General features: G+C 32.8%; 2 protein-coding genes across 4 annotated transcripts in view; one reads left to right on the top strand and one right to left on the bottom strand.

The window, feature by feature from the left end:
* Positions 1–27466, top strand: part of dtn (transmembrane protein 132C dtn) — a 286104-nt gene that overhangs the window by 174047 nt on the left and 84591 nt on the right. The window lies entirely within an intron of this gene.
* The window catches only part of LOC148310554 (N-acetylgalactosaminyltransferase 6-like), a 73504-nt gene that overhangs the window by 23908 nt on the left and 22130 nt on the right, over positions 1–27466 (bottom strand). Inside the window, exons 2-6 of the mRNA XM_088258259.1 lie at positions 6199–6277; positions 5087–5398; positions 2051–2239; positions 1210–1387; positions 272–500 (exon numbers count right to left, since the gene is read on the bottom strand). Of these exons, the coding sequence (XP_088114385.1) occupies positions 272–500; positions 1210–1387; positions 2051–2239; positions 5087–5398; positions 6199–6277 (987 nt within the window). The remainder of the gene's footprint in view (positions 1–271; positions 501–1209; positions 1388–2050; positions 2240–5086; positions 5399–6198; positions 6278–27466) is intronic.

Raw genomic sequence — 27466 nt, 5'->3', positions numbered from 1 at the left:
TATTCAAATTCTTGGAAGTTCTATATATATGAACCAATTTCGAAACGTTGTTCTTGAATCACTAGAACTTCACTAGAGACATCTATTGGTGAGATGCTCCGTAAATGCCCACACTTCCATATTCTTCTTCATCTTTGATAAGATGTCAAAAAAATAGTATGTAAAATAATTCCTATAATTGGAGATAATCCAGATTTGTAAACAAGTATTTGGACACACTCAAAATGTTGTAAATAAATTAACTTGTCAAATTATAAGCTAAAGATTTTACCTCGCAAATAAAGGACTTATTTCTCGGATTGGGGAACGGTGCAAACTTTCTATAGACATGGCCTACTCTGGAGCAAGGAGCGTCGAGCATTCTCCCTCCACATTGCCAGATCTTGAAGCTCAGCTCGTACTGCTCCCCTCCCCATATATCCAAGCCCTCGTCGTATCCACCAAGCTCCCAGAAAAATCGAGACGATATTGCAAATAGACCTCCAGCCATAATAGGATTCCTAAAACATACACACAGGTATCGAAGAAAGAGAACTTTATCATATAGGCGTATAAGAAAATGTCAAGGTTTTTATTTTATTGATATATAACGAAGGCGATACTGGAAGGAACATATAAAGAGAATGTCAGAAGACAGACTTCCACGTATCGCCCTCCAAGGCAACCCTGAAGGACGCAGACCCCCAGCCAGACCTCCGAAAAGATGGAAAGACAGCTGGAAGTCGACATTCCAAGAGCGATATGCGGGGGCACAAACAGATCCCTGGGATCTACAAAAAGAAGAAGAAGATATATCAACACAGATGAAATGGAATTAAGATTATATGGAAGTTATGGCATTTACGGGGTGTACGATCTGTAAAAGGGTGGTTTAAGTGATCGCTTTATGCACGTGTAACATACACCCATCTACCCATGATTGACGAAACCAAACTGCTCAAATTTCACAAATAACACTCCTTCAATACAATGCAGTGCCCAATGGTGCATAGGGCACTGCATTGTATTGACGCAGTGTTATTTGTGAAATTTGAGAACAACTTCATAAATTTGAGCAGTGTGGTTGTCAGTCATGGAATGTTACATTTATACCATTCTTTGACAGGTCGTAAGCCCTGTAAATACCCAGACTTGCATGTTCTGCTTCATCTATGTATGTAAAGATGTCAAAGTGTTTGGTATACTCTTTTTCATTATTATAATCCTTACTTGAATGGTTCCGTTGGTCTCGTTAAGTCTTCCTTCAAAAGAGGCAACCGTTTGTATAAAAGGTCCCAGTTAAAAGATCCTCGAGCTCCCTCGTCTTGAGGCACGTATGCAAACGAATCGTAGTTTATTATATCAATAAACGGACAGACGCACGTTCTTAAGTTCTCAGCTATGGGTTCTGTAATTAGACATTCCATTAAATTCAACTCCAATTTAGCTACAGGGTCATTAATTTTTCGGTTTCAAAAGAAAAGCTAAATAAAACACACACAGCGATACATTTTTTATAAAATTTTAATTTCATTAAGCCATAATTGGTCGTGTTGTGTGGCTTGTTGCCCTATTTTGTTGGAACCACATATCGTCCAAGTCATGATCTTCAATCACCGGCCAAAAAAATCGGTTATCATTCGACCATATCGCTCCGAATTGACTGTAACCGTCTGCCCATTGGCATCTTCGAAAAAATACGGGCTAATGACACCTTTCGACCATAGAGATGACCAAACGTCAGTAACGCTTCCACTCTTTTAAAAAATCTTCACAATTTTACCGATTGTTTGCGTAGTTGGTCGATTATGACGACCATAATCAGCGCATATAATGCGCGAAAAGTGGCTACGTTTCAATCACCACTTTTAAAGTAAGTTTTAATAATTTCAAATCGTTGTTCGTTTGTTAAACGATGCATTATCGTAAATGGCAAACATCTAATATTATGACACTTGATGACAGTTGAATTCAACAGGCGTCAAATGCCAGCGTTTTCATCTTGAAACCACGAAATTATTAACCCTGTATTTCAGCAACTCAGACTATTTTTTGAAGTCATTTGTCTTACCCAAAAGTGGTGGTAGCCAGTTTACATTCACTTCTGAGTGTGAGTCCAGAAATATGAGAACTTGTCCAGTGGCAGTTTTAGCTCCAGCCAGTCTGGCTCGAATGAGTCCCGATCGCTGTGACAGGCGAATCACAACAACTTTTGCCATATTTTTTTTCACGTAATCGTCCAATTTGTTCTTCAAAAAATCTGAAACATGTTCGACCGTTTTAGTGTTGAACGATTTCACCCATACAATAGAAAAAATGCTGATGTAATAATGTTTACACTTCATATATCTTGTATCCTCCGCCTTTTATCTATTTTGTCCGCCTCCCTAGTGTAATGGTCAGAACGCTCGGCTACCATTCTGGAGGTCCCGGGTTCGATTCCCAGGGGGGATCAAATAAATATAAGTGATTTTTCACTGTAATATTTATTCAATATTACCCTAGACTGCTACCTGAAGCGGAGGGCTGATCACCTTTCCTTCGTGTGTTAACGATCAAGATAACACTGTGTTTAAATAATGCAGTGTCCTATGCACCATCGGGGTGCGGATAAGGGTTTAAATTGAATTGAAATATCTTGTATATTAAAATTGTGGTATGATAATGTAACGTTCTCCTTATCATTCATCGTTCACTTTGTGTAATACCACTTGAAAATTCTATTTCACGAATACCGGTTTCGGAAAAACCCTTCCATCATCAGATATAAATTAAACCATATCCGCTCCGTAAGTGGATATGGAGTCCACAAAATGCCTCCAGGTTTTTCTGTCGGCTGCCAGCTCCTTTGCATCCTCCCAAGTCAGATCCACGTCCCGAAGCTCTGACGAGAACTGCCGACGAATTGTCAGCAGTGGTCGTCCTGGGTGGAGCGAACCTGATGCCTTGTAAAAGATGCAAGCTTGATTAAGGCTCTTAGGAGGCATGCGGAGTACATGGCCAAGCCAACTGAATCGCCTTTTCTTGATGACAGTTGTGACCAAGATTTGATCATCAGATATACGACCTTTTTTCAGTAAAACATTTTTTTCTTTCTTACTTTCACTGTTTCTAATAAGAAAAGAAAAAAATGTATGAGTATCCTATGTCTTTGTCCGCCTCCGTAGTGTAATGGTCAGCACGCTCTGCTACCGTTCTGTAGGTCCCAAGGGGGGTAAAATAAATATAAGTGATTTTTTCACTGTTATATTTATTCAATATTACCCTGGACTGGTACCTGAAGCGGAGGGCTGATCACCTTTCCTTCATGCGTAAAAAAAATGATCAAGATAACACTGCTTTTATAGGACGCAGTGCCCTATGCACCATTGGGGTGCGGATAAGGGTTTTATTATTATTTATTTATGTCTTTGGACCTATTAAGGATTTGAAACTTGAGAAATTCATAACAAATAATCATTAAACAAAATGACATTTACTAAAGCTTTTCTACTATTGTCCTGTTCCCATTGAAAAGTAATAAATAACTGCACTTATACTTTCCTCATACTTCAACGTTCAAAGAACCCAACTCTCAAATAATGTTTTCATTTCAAGTTTCAATTTCAAAAGGATAGTTGTGTTTCACAATTTTACAAATGTTTGATTATGATGTTGAGTATATCCAAACACGTGTCACAATTTCACTTTATTCTTTATTTTGATTGATGAGGAACAACTATTTTTTAACCTGTTATACCTAGCTTAAGTCATCTGCTAATATGATCTCTTTTATGAGATCTTTTGAGAACGTTGTCCAGTTCTCAGATGTGTTAACCGGTACTCAGTGTGAATTTTCACAAGCGTATGATAATGATGGTGAATAGGTACATCGAAAAACGTGTCATTTAATATTTATCAATATACATATTATAAAGTGGTATTTATAAAAATAATAAAACCCTTATCCGCACCCCAATGGTGCATAAGGCATTGTGTCATATAAACGCAGTGTTGTCTTGATCGTTAACACACGAAGGAAAGGTGATCAGCCCTTTGCTTCAGGTACCAGTCCAGGGTAATATTGAATAAATATTAGAGTGAAAAAATCACTTATATTTATTTGACCCCCCCTGGGAATCGAACCCGGAACCTCCAGAACGGTAGCCTAGCGCGCTGACCATTACACTACGGAGGCAGACTTATATAAGTATTTATAAAGTATAAGTTAATTTAAAAATATATATTTTGAGCTTTCTTACATACATACCTTTCGAGCTAAAGCGATTCACGAGTATGATCTTCTTTATGAGTTGTTTGAGAACAGTTTACAGTTCTCAGAAGTGTTTGATAATGATGTTAAATACATTGAAACAGGTCGGCTGTCCAAATTTAAAACACAGTAAGGGACATTTTTTTGTAGTACGTTTTTTTTTGCATTTTTGGACTAAGTAGAGTGTACTTAGTCCATAAATGCAAAAAAAACGTACTACAAAAAAACATTTTTTTTGTAGTACGTTTTTTTTTGCATTTTTGGACTAAGTAGAGTGTACTTAGTCCATAAATGCAAAAAAAACGTACTACAAAAAAACATTTTTTTTGTAGTACGTTTTTTTTTTGCATTTTTGGACTAAGTAGAGTGTACTTAGTCCATAAATGCAAAAAAAACGTACTACAAAAAAACATTTTTTTTGTAGTACGTTTTTTTTTTGCATTTATGGACTAAGTACACTCTACTTAGTCCAAAAATGCAAAAAAAACGTACTACAAAAAAAAATGTCCCTTACTGTGTTTTAAATTTGGACAGCCGAGGTGTCATATTAGATATTTTACACAGTGGCAATTATAAAGAGTATGTTAACCCATTGTTGCATGACTTTATTTTTTTAATTAAAAAAAACCTATTGTATGCTCTTAAGAGGAAAAAAAATATAAAAAAAAAGAAAAACTTTTAATAAGGAAAATTCAAGAAAATACTTACGTATCAAATTTGCAACAACATGTAATGGTTATCGTTATGAGATATTGATATAGTTTTAACACAAAAAATGGCTATGTAACAAATTCAATACACGATGCAGCGAAGGGTTAAATATATAAAAATAAAGTATGTTTCTTACCTACATACCTTTAGTGCTAAAGTCATCCACGAGTATGATCTCCTTGATGAGTTGTTCTGGCGATCTATTAAGAACACTGTGTACAGTCCTTAGAAGCGTTGACCAGTGCTCGTTGTAGAAAGGCACTACAACGCTCACAATGGGAAGCGCATTTCGATACAGCTTATTTTGGCAGCCTGGATGTCGGACATCCGGCAGAGATCTGTCGAAGGAAATCAGATCGCTGACGGCGGCGTTAAACCCGTTCACTTCGTATAGCTCATCTACGTTTTTGAGCAAGGATATCGGAGGATTCGCCGCTTTACCTTGCTCTCCATAACCTGAAAATTAAAATTTCATATTTATAATTTTATTACTTGATTTGGTAATCGGTTTGTGGTAATATCTATCAACTTTTAATTTAAGTTTTACTAGGTAAATATCACATTTTCTGTTTGTGAGTTCTTGGCACTATCTGTGGCTGTGTAGAGTAGATTTTTATTAAGTAGAAACCTTCATAAAATGTATGTAAGATTCTTTTCAAATTATTTTACACACTAGGGAACGCCTGAAAACATGTTTTACAATTTTTAATTTAAGTTTTACTTGGTTAAAAATACTATTTCTTAAAATCTATTGTGACACGTGTTTCGATGCATTCCGCATTATTTTTTTATCACTGCGGTGTTTAAAAATGATGTGGAATGGATCAAAACACGTGTCACCAAAGATTTTAAAGAAATAGTATTATTAACCAAGTTATTATTAAATTAAAAATTAAAATTCATGCTTTCAGGCATATGTGTAAAAAAATCGGGAAGAATCTTACTTACATTTCATGAAGGTCTCTGCTAAATAAGAAACCTACTCAACTCAACCATAGATAGTGCCAAAAACTCACAAGAAGGTGTCAATTGAATAATTTATCCAAGTTCCGAAATTTGAGTATTGTGGTTGTCAATCATGAGTTAGATGGTTAATGTTACTTCTTAATAAGGTGACCATTTAAACGCGACTATGATGGGTTGTAAGTCCTGTAAATGCCCAAACATTCATGTTATCCTTAATATTTGTTGAGATATTGATAACAATCTTGATATACCGATAATTCAGAAAATAATATATTAAATTTGTTATATACCTGTACGTGATTTGTCCATTTCAATTTTCTTGTGGTCGTGCCAATCCCTTAGCTGTGTAAAGATATCGTTTGATATCGTCTAGAAAATCAAAATTGCACAGTAAAATTTATATTCAAAATACAAGACATTAATTTTATAACCGAACAATAACTTTGTAGTTTTTTTTTCAACTTTCATTTTATTCGATCTGTTAACATAAAACTAAAAGAAGTAATAAAAAGGAGTCGTTTTTACTAAGCAAAACTTAAATTAAAAATCAATACATTTTTTAACACAAAGTGACTACCGAATTTATGAATGAAAGTAATAAAGTTGTTTTACATTTTTAAATAGTTGAATATGGAAGTCTGGGCATTCCACAGGGCTTACGACCTGTCAAAGGCTAGTTAAATAATCACTTTATACACTTGTAACATTCATAAATTCTACCCATAATTGACAACCATCCTACTCAAATTCTTGGAATTTCTATTTGTATTTATAGTTCAAATTTGAAATAAAGTGCTTGAATTCACTAGAATTTTTCTAGAGACATCTATGGTGATATGAAAGATGCTTTCTATTGAGCAAAAACTCTTTCATTTGTATGTGAGGCCCGAATCTTGAATTATAATCATATATATGAGAAACGCTATATATATGATAACGCTAGAAAATATCCTTTCATTTTTTTTATTATTTTAGCTTATAATTTGACCAGTTTATTTATTTACAACATTTTGAGTGTGCCCAAATAATTCACAAATCTGAATTATCTTTCACTAGGAGTTATTTTAATCCTAAAACTCCTAGTTGCTGATAATCCAGATTTATGTATTTGGACACACTCAAAATGTTGTATTAAAAATATCATAAAAAAAATCAAACCCTTCTCCGCACCCCAATGGTGCATAAGGCACTGCATCATATAAACGCAGTGTTATCTTGATCGTTAACACATGAAGGAAAGGTGATCAGCCTTCCGCTTCAAGTACCAGCCCAGGGTAATATGGAATAAATATTAGAGTGAAAAAATCACCTATATTTATTTGACCCCCCTGAGAATCGAACCCGGGACCTCCAGAACGGTAGCCGAGCGTGCTGACCATTACACTACAGAGGCGGACGAATCAAAAATATAAATGCAAAATTCTTGTACTTACTGTTTTTCTTCTGTACATTTGAAATTCGGCGTAGGATAATTTTTTTGCTGGGAAATACGTACGTAGGAGTTTGAAAGATATCAAAGTTAGAAAACATGTAAACATTCCCAGAACCGCAAGCTTTAAAATGTACCGTGAATTTCTTCTCATCCTTCGTTATTTACCTGAAAAACGCTGACCTGAAAAAATATTGTCGATAAAGTCTCCACTGTTTGTGTATCGACGCTTTCCTGGCAAAATGTCGATAACAGCTTTAACGACTGATAAAGATATAGAAAAGAGAGTGAATGAAGGGAACAGAGTGAATGGCGCACTGAAATCAGTTACCCCAAATAAAACCTATCAGCGAAGCTAAATTGGTAGTATTATTAAAGAAAACACTTATTTTCTTTACCAATGACTATGACTACATCTTCCATCTTCAGGTCTAAATATAAACATGAATTTATTTATTGATTTGGCGTTTAATTTGTAGAACTCTTTGTTTAATTTATGTATTATTTTTAAATTAAACACTGATGTTTTTGAGTCTACTAAGTTGTATTTTATTTAAAAAAAATAATATTGTGACCGTTGCTTCGCATAGTTATGGCATTTTCAAACGAATTAATATACATTTGAAACTGCCATAACTAGGCGAAACAATTGTCGTTATCCCATTTTTGACGTGTTTAAAAAAAAAAAAATACAACTTCGTAGACTCAAAAAATCTGTGTTTGATGTAAAAATTAATAAAAAAATAAATACATGAAGATTAGCTTAGCTTCCGAAACAAGTCGTATAAATTAAACTCAAGTGTCGTATAAATTAAACTTTAATAATATCACCATGTCTTTCCACAAAGTAAATGCAGAAACAATAAATAAAATTGGTAGTACATAACGGAGTCCTGTTTCTAACCCTAATGTATGGAAGTGAAGCATGCATTTGGCAAAATAATGTGTGACGAAATAAAGGAAATAATGTAAGACTGCGATAAGAATTATCGATGAAATTAAAAAAAAAGGGTTATGGTTAATTTTCATTCGAGTTTTACACACTTGTATTCTAAGTGCCGATAGTTTATTTATTTAAAAAAAGATACATACTGTACTTGTATTTTTATTACCGAACGAATAAAATGCGTACAGGCATGTTATGTTATAATATATGAATGCATAATGAATAAAAAACTTACAGGGAAATTGCGTTCACAGAAGAATGAATGCCCACAAGGAAAAATGCGTACACCACAGTAAAAAAATCACCCTAATAATTGTTACAATCCTTAAAACTTCACTAAAGTGTTATGTTATTCATTTATTACACTGAAACATTTCACTTAAATATTTTTAAAATTATTGCTTGATATTAGTTTTAAATATCATTATATCACTGTGTTCATATTCGTTCTAGTTCCAGTGTGTGTCTGAAGAATTTTGCTTTACTTATGAGGGGTGATGATAAGACAGTGAATTGGTGTTGTGCATAAAGCATTATCGCGCTCATACTATAAAAAATAAACGCATAAACACGTGTTTACGACAAAATTATATCGAAATGGATACACTACATCTTGGCAATTTTGAACACTTTGTAATATTATTTTGTGAAATATATATATTTCAAAGTGTGTTAGTATGGTGGGCTTTATCGATAGTCTTATACGTTATTAATTGAACATTATTATTTTTGAAATATTTGAGCGTTTATTATTCACACAAATATTTCAGTTTCATACTATTTCTGTGAGCCTAAGGACCTCATTATAAGAAATAGGTATCAAATTGTGGTAGAGTGGGTTCGAACCGAGAAACTCTGACTTAAGAGTCCACGACACATTTAAAAATGATGAAATGCTATCATTTAAACCAGTAGTCGGCAAACTTAGTAGCCAAAAAGTCAAATATTCACATAACAAAGATGAAATCGTCGTTTCGAAATCGAAATCGAAATTCGTCGTTACCGACATTATCAGATTGGTGTGAGGCTTGACCAAATTCTGTGTTATATACACAATAAGGCATGTTATATACATTACAAATATGTCTAAATATAAACACTTAGATTACATAGAAATGTTATATAATTATAAATCCCTTACCGCACCCCAATGGTGCATAGGGCACTTCATATAAACGCAGTGTTATCTCGATCGATTACACATGAAGGAAAGGTGATCAGCCCTCCACTTCAGGTACCAGTCCAGTGTAATATTGAATAAATATTGTAGTGAAAAAATCACTTATATTTATTAAACCCCCCCTGGGAATCAAACCCGGGACCTCCAGAACTGTAGCCGAGTATGCTGACCAATTACACTACGGAGGCGGACACATTGAAATTTTAGAAATTAATAAGGCAATTAATAATAATTAACAACTAATAAATACACAAGTAAATGATTTTTCTAAAAGTCCGTTATTATATATGTGTCCAATCACTCAACATCTCTGACTGCTAATCAATACAAAAAATAAAGCCCCTTGAGATCTACCCAAGCTCCTTTGCCCAGCCGTCAAAATGTTTTGAATATTATTAAGCACTCGTAGATAGTGTTTTAGTATTAATCAGTCTTGATAAAGAAGCAGTTAGCTTCGAAACCGGTAGACATTATAATTGAGTTATAATAAATATTTAAAGTGATTTGAAAACAAACTTACATTTTACATACAATATAAATATGTTTTTACTTTATTTTATTTCTTCCATTGTTTTCTTTTGATAATTCGTGTATTATGGTGCAATGGTTAGTACATTTGGCTACCACAATATAGGTCTCTGGATCGATTCTCAGGGAGTCTTAATATATACGAGTATTTTTCATTCTAATATTTATTTCATCTAACTCTGGACTGGTACCTAAAGCGTTGTGTTATATACAGAAAATGTCAGTACAAAACTTACATTTTCTTCCTGGTTTTTACTTTTATATTTTTTTAACAAAAATATTAGTATATAACCTTACTTACTTACTTATAACCCTTATCCGCACCCAATGGTGCATAGGGCACTGCATCAAATTGACGCAGTGTTTTCTTGATCATGTATATAACCACTCACCGTATTTTTTCAGTTTATTCATTCTGGATCCCTGACTGGATTTTATTTATATATTTTAAGCATCTATATATTTACTATCGGGACTCATCTCCTGCCTCTTGAATATCCTGGGGCAAATATCTGGATATCTTTATGCAGGCTCTATCTTGCTGCCACCCGGAACATCTATCAGGCAGACGATTATTTATTGGGTGCCTGGACGGAGGCGAGACGGGAAATATTTCACAAGATAATAGACTTTTTTTAAAAGAAAATTTATACGCTTTTGGGATTCTGACTAGATATTGATTCAAGTTCACAGCATTTTGAGTGTGTCCAAATACTTGTTCACAAACTCGGGATTTTCCCACTTAATTAAACGGGTTATATTATAAGCTGCATAAAAAAATGTAAATCATGTTTTCAGTCGTTTCCTAGTATGTAATATTATATTTCCAACACTCTCCTTATCATTCATCGTTCACTTTGTATAATACCACTTTAATAAACACTAATTCGTGACTACCCGGTTTCGGAATAATCATTCCATCATCAGGTTATTAAAATGAAATTATAACGGTCTGATAAAGCAATAATTTCGCTTTAATGACCCGATGACCCTAACAGGTAGTTACGAATTAGTGTTTTTTTAAGTGGTATTACACGAAGTGAACGATGAATGATAAGGAGAGTGTTATATTAACATACCACAAAGGTTAACAATGCTTTTTATTACAAATATATTATGTAACATTTTTTATCAATAAGAATCTCGTATATATTCAAATAAAAGGGTCACTGCAGAAAAATAGGTTCCCAAATCCAATCAAAGATGGCCCTAGTGAACTCACATGTACAGTGTCATGAGATTAATGATATGTGTAGGAGTTTCAAAAATTTGAGTGGCATGGTTGTCAATCAAGTGATCACTTTGCACAAGTGTAACATTCACCATTCTACTCATGATTGACAACCACATCAGTCGAATTTTCGGAAGGCATACATATATGATTCATCTCACGGCATACTGTGATTGAGCTCATAACAGCCATCTATGATTGGATTTAGAAAGCTTTTATTTAGCAAAAACCGTTTAATTTGTATGGAAAATCCCAACTCGAATTATTTTACATAGTGAAAAACGCCTGAAAATCTGGTTTTTTCAATTTTTATACAGCATATGTTTTGACCAGTTATTTTATTAACAACAGTTTTAGTGTATTCAAATCTATATTAAAATGTCAAAAATGTAAAAAAAACTCTTAAGTTGAGAAACCCAGATTTGTGAACATGTATTTTGACACACTCAAAATGTTGCGAAATAAAATGTATATTACTTTTAGCATTTAAGCTGTTTTAAGCCAATCATATGTGTACTCTGAAGAAAAAGCTACAAATAGGATTCGATAGAAAAAATGCTGACTAACTTAAGTCAGCATTTTTTCGCTATTTCTCGAATGTTCTTAATTGCGTTTTAGTGTATACATACATTTACGCAGGTATTCGTGGTTTTCGCTCGTAAATAAACGCACAGCCCAATAAAACCCTTTTTTCGAAAAGGTCTTGTTGGAAAAAAGCGACGAACGGTTATAAACGTATTTAATGAGAGCCCTTTTAAGAGCCGAAACCTCCATTAGCCGTATAATTTAAGAATTTTCTAATACCTTCGACGGCTGGAACGTTAGTTTTCTCGCGGGAAATTTAAATTTCCGCGGGAACTAGCGCCCGCTTTTGACAGATCCATTAACATTCTTTGTTGAGAGGTGATTTACGGACGCACTTACTTGATCCGTGTTCCGGCGGTATCAGGTGTTTTAGGATTATCTGTGCTTTTTTAATCTATGGTTATTCTATAAATTATCGGAAGAGCGTTAATAATAGGCAGTTTAAATAATAGCTTCCCGCGTCCGCCAACTGATACCTTTCCCTGTTCCAAAAAGTACCTATTTTCAAAACAGCGAAATGAATACCAGTAAATATTTTTGATTAATTAAGTTTTACTAAGGAAATACCACTTTTTCTTTAAATTTATAATAACGCGTTCTTCGATACATTCTGCATCGTTTTCGAACACCGTATTTAAACCGAAAATTATGCGGGATGCATCGAAATACGTGTTACAATACATTCTGAGAAATAGTGATATTTACTTAGTTAAACTTAAATGTCCGCCTCCGTAGTGGTCAGCATGCTCGGCTACCGTTCTGGAGGTCCTGGGTTCGATTCCCAGGGGGGTAAAATAAATATAAGTGATTTTTTTCACTGTAATATTTATTCAATATTACCCTGGACTGGTACCTGAAGCGGAGGGCTGATCACCTTTCCTTCATGTGTAAACAATCAAGATAACACTGCGTTTATATGAAGCAGTGCTCTATGCACCATTTGGTGTGGATAAGAGTTTTTATTATTTTATTTATTAAACTTAAATGCAAAATGGATGAATTATACTACTAAGGGACTGCCGAATCAATTTGTGAAATTAAATATTTTATTTATATTTTCGTAAAATATGATCATATTCAAAATTTTATGCTTCTTATCGCACTTGTGTTAAATAAGCTAAGTACTCAAATTCAAAATTTAATTTCAAATTCACTTATTAAATACCACGTTTTCTGTAAATCTATTGTGACACGTGTTTCAATGCATTGTATATGAAGCTAAGACTATATTTAATTTGTTGTTGTTGAAATATGTAGGAGTTCCAAACATTTGAGCCGTGCGGTTATCAATCGTGGGTAAAATGGTGGATGCTAATATCTTAACTACCCTATTTATAAAAATTCCATGTACAGTTTGTCTATGATTTTGAAACAATGATTCTTTTCCTTCTTTCAGGCTGTAAGTAATAGAAGAGAGTGTATTCATTACTTTTCACGTATTTTATATAAGTTGTTTTGTTTCGGATTTGGGAGTTAGTTGACCAACTACAAAGTTCACGTTTCCTGAAAAACTTTCAGAGCGGTTAGTAACCAACCCTTCTGCTACAAGCATCGGCTGGAATACGACCCTTCTCCGCCGAAAGTAGGCGGGGATAGGAAGGGGGACTAGCAGCGACAAGGGTGGGAAATAATCACATATGTTTGTGATTCTTTTTCAAAACCTTTACACATTTTTGGGATGGTAAGGGATTACATTATATATATACATCCCTTACCATCCCAAAAATGTGTAAAGGTTTTGAAAAAGAATTATATATATATATATATATATATATATATATATATATATATATATATATATATATATATATATATATATATATATATATATATATATATATATATATATATATATATATATATATATATATATATATATATATATATATAAATATATATAACAATCGGCGGGTATGTATGAGGAGATGCATGAACGTGGAAGAGGCGAAGAATGTTTGCAAGGACAGAGTGGTGTGGCGCTCTATTCTCTCTGCCTACCCCTGCGGGGAAGCGGCGTGATGGTTAGTTAGTTAGTTAGTTTATATATCCCTACTCCTACCCCTTCCTCATTCATGCATCTTTTCAAACATATCTGCCGATTACTTCTGACTCCTGACCTGACTACTTTCGAGTATTTTAAATGATTATGCCAAGTTTTCCTCGGTGTTCGTCTGTTTCCATTCCAAACCACATTCGCCTCTTTTTTATATAATTTAACGTAACCTAACCTAACTAACCAACTTTCTGTCACACTGCTTCTCGGCAGGGGTAGGCAGATAACAATCTTTGCTCCTTCCATATGTATACATCTCCTCATACATACCCGCCGATTATTTCGAGTTTTGACCTGAACGCTTTCAAGTATTTCAAATACTTGATCATGCCAAGTTTTCCTGTCATTTCTCTGCTTCTATTACCAATCACAATCGCCTCATAAATTTGTTTTACTGTTCTTTCTTCTTTACCTAAAGGTGCAAAGAGCACTGTATCAAATCGATGGAACGCTAAGTTGATCGTTGACTATATGAAGGCTTCAGGTACCAGTTCAGGGTTCGATGAAATATTTTATTTTATTTGTGCATTCATATGCGAAACTACGGATGAGATTTTAATTTAAAAGTGTCTGAACTTGGTATGAAATATATATCGTTCCTTTCAAACGAATGTGTAAAGACATTTGTTTGAAAATGCCATAACAAGGCGAAACAATTGTCACAAATTTTATATTTCATGTGTTTTTTTAACAATAAAATACAATTTAGTAGACTCAAATATCTGTGTTCGATTTTAACTTTAAATATATCAATTTTAATATTGTTAAAAACTTGTATCTGACAATTCATTAAAGTCCACTATTTCCACCAAAGTAGCTACTCTACAAAGTCTGGCCGATCAATTAGTGAACGAAACCGCATTCCTTTTTTAAAATGACCAATGAGAGTGATTTAGTGGAGTGGTGTCGCTCCTCTGGGGCGTTAATAGTAATGAATGAGCTTGCGGTGCGAAACCATGATAAAAAGTGTCTATTTTCCGAACGGTTTTCAATGTAAAGTACTTAATCCTATCATTAGCGAAGGCGCGACCCATTTAAAAATCATTTTAAAATGTATCGATTTATACTCGTACCACAATAAAGCATTGTATTTTATTTATTGATGATGAAAGATTTTTTTAAAGAGAATTGCATATATGCGTACTTATTATTTACAAAAATACTGCAATTTCATACTTTTTCTATGAGCCTAAGCGGATCAATATTTAAAAAAAAATCTAATTGTGGTGGAGCGAGTCTACGCAGGTATCTACGCGATTGCGACTTTGTTGTTGTCACCAATTTGTCATCAACATACTCACATTCTTCAAAATATTTATATTATAAAGTTTCATAAAATGTGTCACAAAGCGTCCTCAAAAAACATTAAAAAAAAGGACCAAAAATAAAGATGGTCAAAAACATAGATTAAGTTTTATTTTGTAAGGGAAATATCGCATTTTATTTTTCGTTCTTCTTTCTCATTGATTGATAATTCACTATATACAATATTTAAATAGTAAAGTTTAATAAAATGTGCCACAAAGTGTCCTCAAAAAACATTGAAAAAAAGTACCAAAAATAAAAATGGTCAAAAACATAGTTTAAGTTTTATTTTGTAAGGGAAATGTAGCATTTTATTTTTCGTTCTTCTTTCTCATTGATTAATAATTCACTATATACCGCGGAGGGTGTTTTATTTCCTTCTCGTGACGAGAATATCCAGAGCCTTATCTCGCATTCGCCAGGGGTAGTATATCTCTTACAGCCTGTGATCAGATTTATTCCTCTCCTTCACGATACATTTCCATCAGAATGGATTTTGCAGTAGGTACCTCGACGCGACGAGATTTCTAATTTTCAAATCGAATTTTCCTACTCCCTTAACCCTTTCTAATTTCTCTCTAATTTCTAACTAACTAACTAACCATCACTAAAAGACTAACATGCACTAAATGTTTCAGCACAAACGCGTTACGAGTCGAAATTAAACATGCGCTAGTCTCGGCTCGGAACGCATGTTTGTGCTGAAACATTTAGTGCATGTTGGTCTTCGGGTCGACCAAAAATCGCATGTGTTAAATATTTTTTGTAGTTTTAAGTGTGTAAATGGTGCTATGATGGTGAAGGGTGGTATTGTTTGCATGCTGTGGTAGTGATTGTCCTGACGAAGAGACGGGCACGTCTCGAAACCGGTAGACATAAAAATCTCGGTGAGAGATTATATACTAATATTATTAACATTTTTGTTAAAAAATAAATAAGTAAAAATGACTAACCACAAAGTAAATGCTTTAAATATGAATAATATTGAGAATAATATAACTATTTTCATTTTAAGATCATTGTAAACTTTTGATGTATATTTTGTTTAAAAAAATCCCAATTGATTTCTACTTCTGTTTTCAATCCCAATAACTATACAGGAAAAGAAATGGACGAGGAATAAAAGGTTGGAAGAGGGAAATAGCAGCAATAGCGTGCAGTTGTATCTTGGAGAATGCTTATTTACACTTTAAATCCCTTTAAAAAAAAACGAATTAAATACATGTTTTTGGGTAAATTCCCAGCATTGTATAAAAGCCGTTTGTCATTTTTTCCCGTAAATTTTCGTCGGCTTTAATATTCATCGTGACTTCAATAAATTCTCATTTGGTTTTTTTCTTTGTTTTCGTTCCACAAAGAAAGAGATTAATCGATCGATATAGCAGAACAAAGTAAATTTGCTTTATTAAGCGGTACGCATATTGCCGATTTCCGGACATTTACTTTTGTAGTTCCTCAACTCCTGATTATACGGATAGTATTTTGTACTCAGAATACTTTTGAATTATCACAAAATGAAGTCCTTGCGTTAAAAGTGATCTTGATTCATATATTGCCTTTTTGAGATTTTAAATGAGATTGTAATTATTATTAAAAATAATTTTTTTGCTTCGTAATATTTTACATGATATTTTATTTATTTTATCTGTTAATTTAAATCAAACACAGATTTTTTGAGTCTACTAAGTTGTATTTTTATTTAAAAACACATAAAAATTAATGTTGCGACAGTTGTATCGCCAAGTTATGGCATTTTCAAACGAATGCCATTCGTTTGAAATGCCATAACTAGGCGAAACAATTATCACAAAATTAATTTGTATGTGTTTTTTAAAGTAAAAATACAACTTAAACTCAAAAAATCGGTGTTTGATTAAAACATTTATACATAAATTAAAATAGAGTTCTACAAATTAAACGCCACATCAATAAATTTTCATTATTGTTTTGGCATTTACTTTGTGGTAAGACATGTTGACAGAATTAAAGGAAAACTTGTTTTTTTACCAATTGAGTTTATTTAAGACAATCAGTTTCGGAAGCTAAGCTTCCATCTTCCGGTCTAAATGTAAACTTACATTTAGACCTGAAGATGGAAGCTTAGCTTCCGATACTAGTTGTCTTAAATAAACTCAAGTGATAAAAAAACAAATGTTTTCTGTAATCATTTAGACAGATATAAATAAAAATTATTAGGGCATTATACTGAAAAATATAATTTTTCATTAATTTTAATTTTTTTTTTTCTTATACACAATTTGAACTACAAAAATAATTTATATTTTATTCTTATTGTCGTACTATACTCAATATATAACTAACTACTTAACTACTTATCACGTCTCTTCCTCGCAGAGGTAGGCAGAGAGAATAGAACGCTACACTAGTCTGTCTTCACCTCTTCCACATTAATTGCGTCTCCATATACATACATACCTATCCGCCGATCATTCTCCCGACCTGACCACTTTCAAGTATTCGTATAAAATTGTTTTCAAACAAGTTTTCCTGTCTTCCTCTGCTTCTTTTATCAACCACATCGACGAAATTGTTTATCTAATACGAATATATTTTTTTCTTTTCAGGTATGTGTTGATTTCTCTTGATCTTTCTTCTGTACGTATTTTCAAAGAAAATGGATTGTGGTAAGTACGTATAAATATGTATAGGTAATAATCTATATGTGATATTAAATAGTTACCAGTTGATAATAGACAATTGTCGTCGATTTTTTTTTAGTGCTGTCCATACGATTCGGAAACCTTTTTTTTTAATGACGGACTTTGGGCTTAAACCGACACCCCCTCCCTCAAATTAGTCCTTTATATCAAGGTTTTACTGTATCTTAAATATTGTTACCGTGACAGGCTTACAACGTTTTGCTTTAGTAAAATTGCGATAAATTTTAACACTTTGACTACGTTTTATGTCGTTCAAAAATCATAATTACACCACGGACATGTATGTACATTACACGAGATGTAATATAAAAGTACATGATAATTTAATATGTTTACCAGGAGCCCATAAAAATGCTCATATTAACACGTACGCGACGTACGCGTAATGCTACGTGTGTGGAAATTTACTTATTAAAAACGTGTTTCCTTCGTAATACAAATCAGAATTTTTCTGGCGTTTCTCATGTTCTTGACATATCATTCTTGATATGTGACTTTATTGTAGCTATAAAGGTCACACACACTCACAAATATATGTATATATATATATATATATATATATATATATATATATATATATATATATATATATATATATATATATATACATATATATACATATTTATATATATATATATATATATATATATATATATATATATATATATATATATATATATATATATATATATATATATATATATCCATGATTGAGCTCACAACAGCCATCTATGATTGGATTTAGAAAGCTTTTATTTAGCAGAGACCCTTGCGTCCAAGATTCAAACCCGGATTATTTCACGAACTGGAAAACGCCTGATTTTTTTTTTAAATGCAGCTTATACTTTGGCCAGTTGTTCACAAATCTGGGTTTCACCACTGTTATTTTACAATTTTGACATCTCAATGATATCATCTCTGAGACGTCTAAAATGTAAAATAACACCTAAAAGGAGAAACCCGGATTTGTGAACAAGTATTTGGATTTGTGAATGTGAAAAGAGTTTTTTTACGTATGAAATTAATAAAAAATAAATAAAGTGATTAAAAAACATTTCTTTTGACTTTAATCGATTTGCTGTGAAAATTATTATTATATTTTTTGATTTTAAAACGCTCATATTTACGTTTGCATATACATATGTGTAGTGAATACACCTGTCTAGAAAGCCCGCACTGTAAGGAAAAGGTTAATGAGATAGTATTAGATTTTTCCTTATTTATTTTTTTTACAAAAATGTTACCATAGCAAAAATGGTAAGTAATGCAGTTTTAAGTATGTAAATAGTGCTATGGTAGTGTAGGATAGTATTGTTTGTATGCTCTGGTAGTGATTGTCCTGACAAAGAGACGGGTACGTTTTGAAACGGGTAGACAAAAATCTCGGTGAGTGGTTATATACTAATATTACTAACATTTTTGTAAAAAATAAATTAGTAAAAATGACCACAAAGACTTACCACACAGACATAGACTTACCACAAAGTAAATGCTTTCAATATAAAAAATATAAAGAATATTAGATTTTTCATTTGTTTAATCGTTTTTTAAGAATATTTTTTTACTATATCCATGGAGGTTATAAAAAACGGACCTATTAAGATGTAATTACGTGGCATAAAGGTTACAAAGCTAATTTAGGGGCGTTTTTATGAAAAAGTTAAATTTAAAAATCTCAAATATATTCATCTGACCGTCATTACGGACCCTAAATTTGAGAGAATTTTTCCATTTTTTATTTTATTTTTTATTTTACATATATTTGACTCTTTCAATGTTTTATTTTTAAAAGGAAATGTTAATTTTAAATATTCTGAGTGTGTCCAAATCATTGTTCACTAATCGGGGTTTGTCCACTTGAGAGTTATTTTTATTGACATCTCAACAAGGATGAAGAAGATGAATATATAAATCTGAATATTTACAAATCTTGGTCGTTAGCCCTGTAAATACTCAGACTTACGTATTCTTCTTCATCTATGTTAAGATTTCAATATTTATTTCAATTTTCCATAATGAGTCTGATATTATGTATAAATAAATACATTTTTAATATTGAAAAATTAAAAATAATATGTAACAAATTGTTAACAACATTTTGAGTGTGTCCAAATACTTGTTCACAAAACCTGGATTATCTCCAATTACAGGAGTTCTTTTTATATTATTTTTTAACATCTCATCAAAGATGAAGAAGAATATGGAAGTCTGGGCATTTACGGGGCTTACGACCGTCATAGGCTGGTTTAAGTGATCACTTTACACACGTGTAACATTCACCCCATTATTGACAACCACACTACTCAAATTCTTGGAAGTTCTATATATATGAACCGATTTAGAAACCTTGTTCTTGAATCACCAGAACTTCACTAGAGACATTTATTGGTGAGATGAAAATGCACAGATTTCAATATTCTCCTTCATCTTTGATAAGATGTCAAAAAATAATATGACCTTTGCTATTACACCAAAAATCTCACATGGCAATTTTTCACTCCCAGTTTTCATTAAAATATTTTTAAATAAAATGTTTATAGGTCTCTTTCGTTCATTGCACTCCTCAATTTGATTTGTTATTGTTGCCAAATTGATTTGGAATCCCCTTAACGTACGTTGTGATTGACTCAGGCCAAAGCGTCAATCAATAGGAAATAACTTCCAGCTATGACGTCATACTTCCTTTCTCCACCCCCCACCCCGTAACCCAAATAGTCCGCCCCGCAGAGGGTTGAATCCACAACTGATACAAACCATCATGTCACACCTAAACTTATTTGGCTTATCTGTTATTAAATCATTTTATGGGGATGATGATTCGTGAATATGAATCAAATAAGTGAAGAAAGATCCTTATCAGTTCAAATCCTTATCCGCACACCAATGGTGCACAGGGCACTGCATAATATAAACGCAGTGTTATCTTGATCGTTCATACATGAAGAAAAGGTGATCAGGCTTCAGGCACCAGTCCAGGGTAATATTGAATAAATATTAGAGTAAAAAATCACGTATATTTATTTGACCCCCCCTGGAAATTGAACCCGGGACCTCCGAAACGGTAGCCGAGCGTGCTGACCATTACACTATGGAGGCGGAAAAAATAAGGAAGATAAGTAAAATAATGTTGCACGTATGTAAAGTAAAAACTTAGCCAGCTTATGATAGGTAATATACAATATATCATCAAACCCTTATGCGTACCCCAATGGTGCATAGGGCACTGCATCATATAAACACAGTGTTATCTTAATCGTTAACACACGAAAGAAAGGTGATCAGCCCTCCATTTCAGACACCAGTCCGGGGTAATATTGAATAAATATTATAGTGAAAAAATCACTAATGTTTATTTAACCCCCCCCTGGGGGATCGAACCCGATTCCTCCTGAACGGTAGCCGAGCGTGACCATTACACTTCGGAGACCGACAGGTAGGTAATAAGCCCTGCAAATACTCTGACTTCCATATTCTTTTCCATCCATGTGGATTTGTGAAAATCATTATCTTGTATCAGATTAAACACTGCTAGTTTTTATCCAAACTGATTTTGAATTATTTGTCGATCTCTGAAGCGGTGTGATAGTTAGTAATGTGTAAATATGGGGAATATTAGTTGACTTTTTAATGCCACAGCTGTAGTCTGTCAACAAAGGATATTTTCTCGATAAATTAGAAAAGTGACGAGTCCTGGGGACGTACTTTCGGGTGTTGTGTTGACAAAAACAGAACAATGAGGGTAGGATCAAGGAACAAGGGTCACCATAATATATGTACATACGTAGCCATATTAAACCTAACTTATACGAAAGTAAACTGGACTTTTTTTTTACAATGTTTACAGAAAATATGGTACGGTATATGTAAGGAACGAAAAAACCCAGCAGAAATGAAAAGAATTAGACCCGATAAAAGGCGTTGACATTTCAGACCATATCACGAGAATTTTGAATAATTTATTTTTTATCTTACATATAATAACAAATTACATTTTATTATAATGTGCCCTCACTGAATTTTCTCGTGCTGAGGGCACATTTTGCAATACTTATTTATAAAATTACATAAAAGAAATTGTAAATGGAACGCCAAACGCTTCTGTCCTGACATACACTACTAATTTTCTTCAATTCCATACATTAAGTCATACATGCCCCCTGATTACTTACGCTTTCAAAGCCCTATCACTGTCAGCGGGGCACGTAAGTTAGTACTATTGTGTACTGTTGTTTCAAGACTGTAAGGGTACACTTTCAATTACGCAATGATACTTTTAAGACCTTTGACTCAACGTTTTATGCCATACGCGCCTAGCGCGTATTCCACACCGGAAATTTTTTAGATGTACGTGCCTGACGCGTACGCCATATCCAAAGAGTTTACGGAAGAAATAAAAGTTGGGCTAAAAGGGTGGGATAATTAGTGCATGACCCTGACATGAATAATTGATGTGAACCCTTTGCTTGAAAAAAGGATTGTAATATGTTCTTGTTTATATACATACCATATATGTATTATATATATAAGGTACCTCAAACCAACTTAATTGCTTTTTCGGGTGATCAGTTCCCAAAAAGCTTTTTGTGGGTTAAACACGTCACGCACATGCATGCAACATTTTAGTATGCCACATCGTTGCATATTAAAAAAATATTTTTCCCATTACAAAAGGATTTTTTCCTTTGTAATATTGGTTTATGATTGGTTATATTTTTTTTTGTTTTCTACTGACATTTCATGGTAGACTTTTATTTTATACAATAAAAAAACAATCGTTTTTAGTTTTTTTTTGTTTTTATTTTTTTTATTTGACTAATGACCGGGTTTCGTCATCACCGACATTGTGAGACTTAAAAACAAAAGTGGAAAAACTACAAAGTTTATTTTTGACAACTTGTATATGGAAGTCTGGGTATTTCCAGGGCTTATGACCTGTCATAGGCTAGTGAAGAGATCACTTTACACACGTGAAAAATTCACAAATTCTAACCATGATTTATAAGAATTTAAAAAATAACATAACCATGTTAAAATTACAAATATGTAAAAAATTACTCTAAACAATAAGTGGATATTATCCTGATTTGTGAACAAGTATTTGGACACACTCATATAAATATTCAAACACATCATATCGCTCACTCCTTTCAAGAACGTCATAAATAAAAAAAACATGATTTTTCAGGAGAGCGTTTTTAAAGTTTGAAAATATAATGCAATGTTTTAAAAATAAATATCAAGCCCTTTTTTAAACTTTTTACTGTGCAACAGATCCTATGAGGTAAAACCTGAAGGTTTATTCTCCATTTGAAAAATATTTAGTTTATTTCAAAAAATAATTAAACAATACCTTTTCTTCAAAATGCAAAAACAACACTTTCTGCCCTTTAGCGGGTAAATATTAAGTTTAAAATATGCCACTTTTGCGGGGTTATAGTACATTTTTTGGGCATTCCGAAAACATAAACAACTGAAAATTGTCGATTTTTGATTTATGACGTTCTTGAAAGGAGTGAGCGATATACGAGCAGAGACGTGCTTTCAACATACGTACATATACAGTGCCAAGCCTAGTTTTATGGTTTACAAAAAAAAAGAAATCATTGACAGTGTAGGAAATGTGCTTAGTACTAAAATAAAAATAAAATAACGACATGTTTTTTCGGTTTTCTTTATTGATAAAACATGTTAGTATTATGAGAGTTTTAATACTTGAATACTGATAAAATGTGGTTTTATCGTAAACATTTTCGTAAATTGAATTCTATATACGCTGTTATTAAGGTTGATTTGAGATATTTACAAATGAAACCGATAATTTAATCAGTATTTTCAAACGAGGAAAATAATTTATCAAATAATATCCCGAAAAAGCTAACGAACGCTCTTCAGATGAAATGAATGCGAAATAAATTTGCTTTAAATCCAATGAATACCATTTATTGGAAGATATAAAAAAAATCTACCAAGGTTTCTCAAAATTTTAAATACGGTGTTTGAAAATAATGCGGAATGCATCGAAACACGTGTCACAGTAGATTTTAAGAAATAGTGGTATTTACTAAGCAAAACATTAATTAAAAATGGATAGATTTTACCACAAAGTGACTGCCGAATCAATTAATGAAATTTTTAAATAAAATGTTTTATTATTATTCTCGTCTTTCTTCTTCTTAGTGTAGGGCTTTGTGTTCTGTTTTTAAATGGGATTAGCCTTCTGCGATGTCGATTCCCAGCTATCAATCCATCTCTTTGGTGGTCCACCCGGGAGTTGGCCGTGCAGTGCGATGTGGGGGAGTCTAGATGGTTCCATTCTCCTCACACGCGCATACCATTGGCTTCTTCATTGCCTTCCCCATCCAACAGTATCTTCGACCTCGCATATTTTTCTTATCTTAGTGTTCCTTATCTTATATCGTAGACTTTTGCCAGATAGAGCCTCTTCACTTTCTTTCTATTTCCTCCAGTTGGTTGCTGCTTGCAGCTAGTTTTTACCCCCCACATGTCGTCAAACCATCTCTTCTGGGGTCTTCCGACACCTCTTTTGTTCTCACAAAGTCTCCATCGTAGAATTCTTGGGGTCCATCTTGTGGGGTCCTGTCTTGCTATATGTCCTGCCCACTCCCATTTGAGTTTTGCCACGCGATCCATGATATCCTCTACTTAATATTTTTTCCCAATATATTCATTTTTAATTTTATCTCTCAAGCTAAAACCAAACATGGATCTTTCCATGGATCGCTGTGTGCACTCGAGTTTCTCTGCATTTCTCCATATATTTATTGAATATATTTTTGCGATAATAAATTCATTTATTTTATTTAAGAAGTTTGTTTAAGATTGAGAACCACTGAACACAGAGTATTAAGGGATAAACCCACCCACGCACGTAAAAAAAAGTATTTAAATTGTGTGAATATAAAATTCTCTCGAGAGCGATTTTCCGATTTTCGAAGCAAAGTAACTTTGTAATGTCTGTCACCAAAAAAATCACATTAAAAAGTTTCCACTTCTTACTGATGAGCCGTATTGAAAATTACTTTGTAAATAAATTTAATGGATTCGGAAACCAGAAAATGCCTCTTTTGTTTTTGGCTTCTCGGTGTACATTATAAAATACCTTTGTGATAAAGTTTATGCGAAAAAAGTTTTTTATTACTTATATTGTAAATGAGTTTTTGATGTGTTTTTATAAAATTATATATCGCTTATTCCTTTCAACAACGTCATATATCCAAAATTGACATTTTTCAGTTGTGCATGTTCTCGGAATACCCAGAAAATATACTATATCCCAGCAAAAGCGGCATATTTTTAACATAATATTTACCCGCTACAGGGCAGAAAGTGTTGTTTTTGCATGTTGAAGAAAAGGTATTGTTTAATGATATTTATAACTAACTAACCATCACGCCGCCTCCCCGCAGGAGTAGGCAGAGAGAATAGAACGCCACACCACTCTGTCTTTGCAAACATTCTTCGCCTCTTCCACGTTCATGCATATCCTCATACATACCCGCCGATTGTTACGACTCCTAACCTATATATATATATATATATATATATATATATATATATATATATATATATATATATATATATATATATATATATATATATATATATATATATATATATATATATATATATATATATATATATATATATATATATATATATACACATATATATATATATATATATATACACATATATATCCTTCAAACCCTTATCCGCACCCCAATGGTGCATAGGGCACTGCATAATATAAATGCAGTGTTATCTTGATCGTAAACACATGAAGGAAGGGTGATCAGCCCTCCGCTTCGGGTTCCAGTCCAGGGTAGTATTGAATAAATATTAAAGTGAAAATATCACTTGTATTTATTTGACTTTAAATAAATATTAGAGTTTGAAATCTCTCATATTTATTACACAGTCCACCTTGGGAATCGAATCCAGGACCTCCAGCACGGTGGTTTAACACGCTAACCATTACACCACGGTGGCTGAATACTGAAATAATAATATAATTATAATAAAAAACAACAAGGTTCAGAATTTTTTCATCTTTTTACCTTTAGAACAAAGAAAATTAAACAATTCAGCAATTCTTACCGTGGTAAAAATACCGTTTTTTCTCGACAAAAGCGCTTTTAATATCACTTTCCGTTTTTTTTCTCTTGACATGTAACTTAGGGTTGGTAGCGGCTAGTATTTTATTTTAATACCCCCGCGTAATTGTGCGAATGAAAAAGGGGCTTGTTTTTGCGATGTCGAAAAAATGCTGACCCTTAACTGGACCATGTTACGCAGTAACCATCCAACCAACAATTTGCAAAATTTTACCGTTTGAAGAATGCTACTCCATTAGTAGTAATTTTTTTAGAGAACTTTTCTTTAAACTTTATAAAATTATAAAATTAAACAACTTTGTTTTTACCACTCTTTATTTTATTATTAGGACACTTTAACCAACTGGTTTCGACAAGAACCTTGTCATCGTTAGGGTGTATTAAATTCTAAAACATTAAAATACTCATAGTTAATTCAATTTCCTTACCAAAAACTTCCACACACTCCGTACACCATATGAAAATATGATTTAAAAAAATATATGTGATTTAAAAACTCGTAAATGTTATTTTTATTGTGCATTGCGTAGCAACTCCAAATAACAACTACGAATGGAATCGCCCAAAAACTGTATGAAGTCGCGCGCGCATACGTAAAGTGGAGCACACACGCAAAAACCTACTGTATATTAAAATAATCATTTTATTTATATTTTGTATATTAAAAGCATTGATAACTTGTAGTATGCTGATAAAACACTCTCCTTATATTTTTTTAACAAAACATTTTTAACCTACAACCAAATTCAATGAAATGAGATATCGCTCACTCCTTTCAAGATCGTCATAAATCAAAAAACTTGATTTTTCAGGAGAACGTTTTTAAAGTTGAAAAATATAATACAATGTATTAAAAATAAATATGAAGCCACTTACTGAACTTTTTACTATGCAACAGATCTTTTTAGGTAAAACCTGAAGGTTTTTTCTCCATTTGAAAAATATTTATTATATTTTTAAAAAATAATTAAACAATACCTTTTCATCAAAATGCAAAAACAACATTTTCTGCCCTGTAGCGGGTAAATATTAAGTTTAAAATATGCCTCTTTTGCTGGGATATAATACATTTTCTGGGCATTTCGAAAACATACCAAACTCAAAATTCACGATTTTTGATTTAAGACGTTCTTGAAAGGAGTGAGCGATATGTTAGAAACATCCATGTGGGTTGACAGTTTTCAGAATTTTTCACTTTAAAATTATTTACATACATGAAAATCTTGCGGAAAAAATCCACGTGGTTAAGAAGTGTTCCACTTTGAACTAGGAGAAGAAAAAAAAGATTTCCCTGAAACTATCCAAGATGGTTGGATGTGAATCATTGAACCTATTCTATCATTTTATTCTTTTAATTTTGCTGAAATCATACTACCAATGAAATACCGAATGTGATGTGATGCGAACATGACACACAGTAATCAATGCTTTTTTATGGTAATTTTAAAACAAACCCAACTTCTACGATTTAATTTTGTGATGTTT

The sequence above is a fragment of the Brachycentrus maculatus genome, unplaced genomic scaffold (genome assembly GCF_059751285.1).
Source record: "Brachycentrus maculatus isolate JH-2025_06_01 unplaced genomic scaffold, ASM5975128v1 h1tg000091l, whole genome shotgun sequence".
Taxonomy (NCBI): Eukaryota; Metazoa; Arthropoda; class Insecta; order Trichoptera; family Brachycentridae; genus Brachycentrus; species Brachycentrus maculatus.
This window is presented reverse-complemented; position numbering and strand designations above follow the sequence as displayed.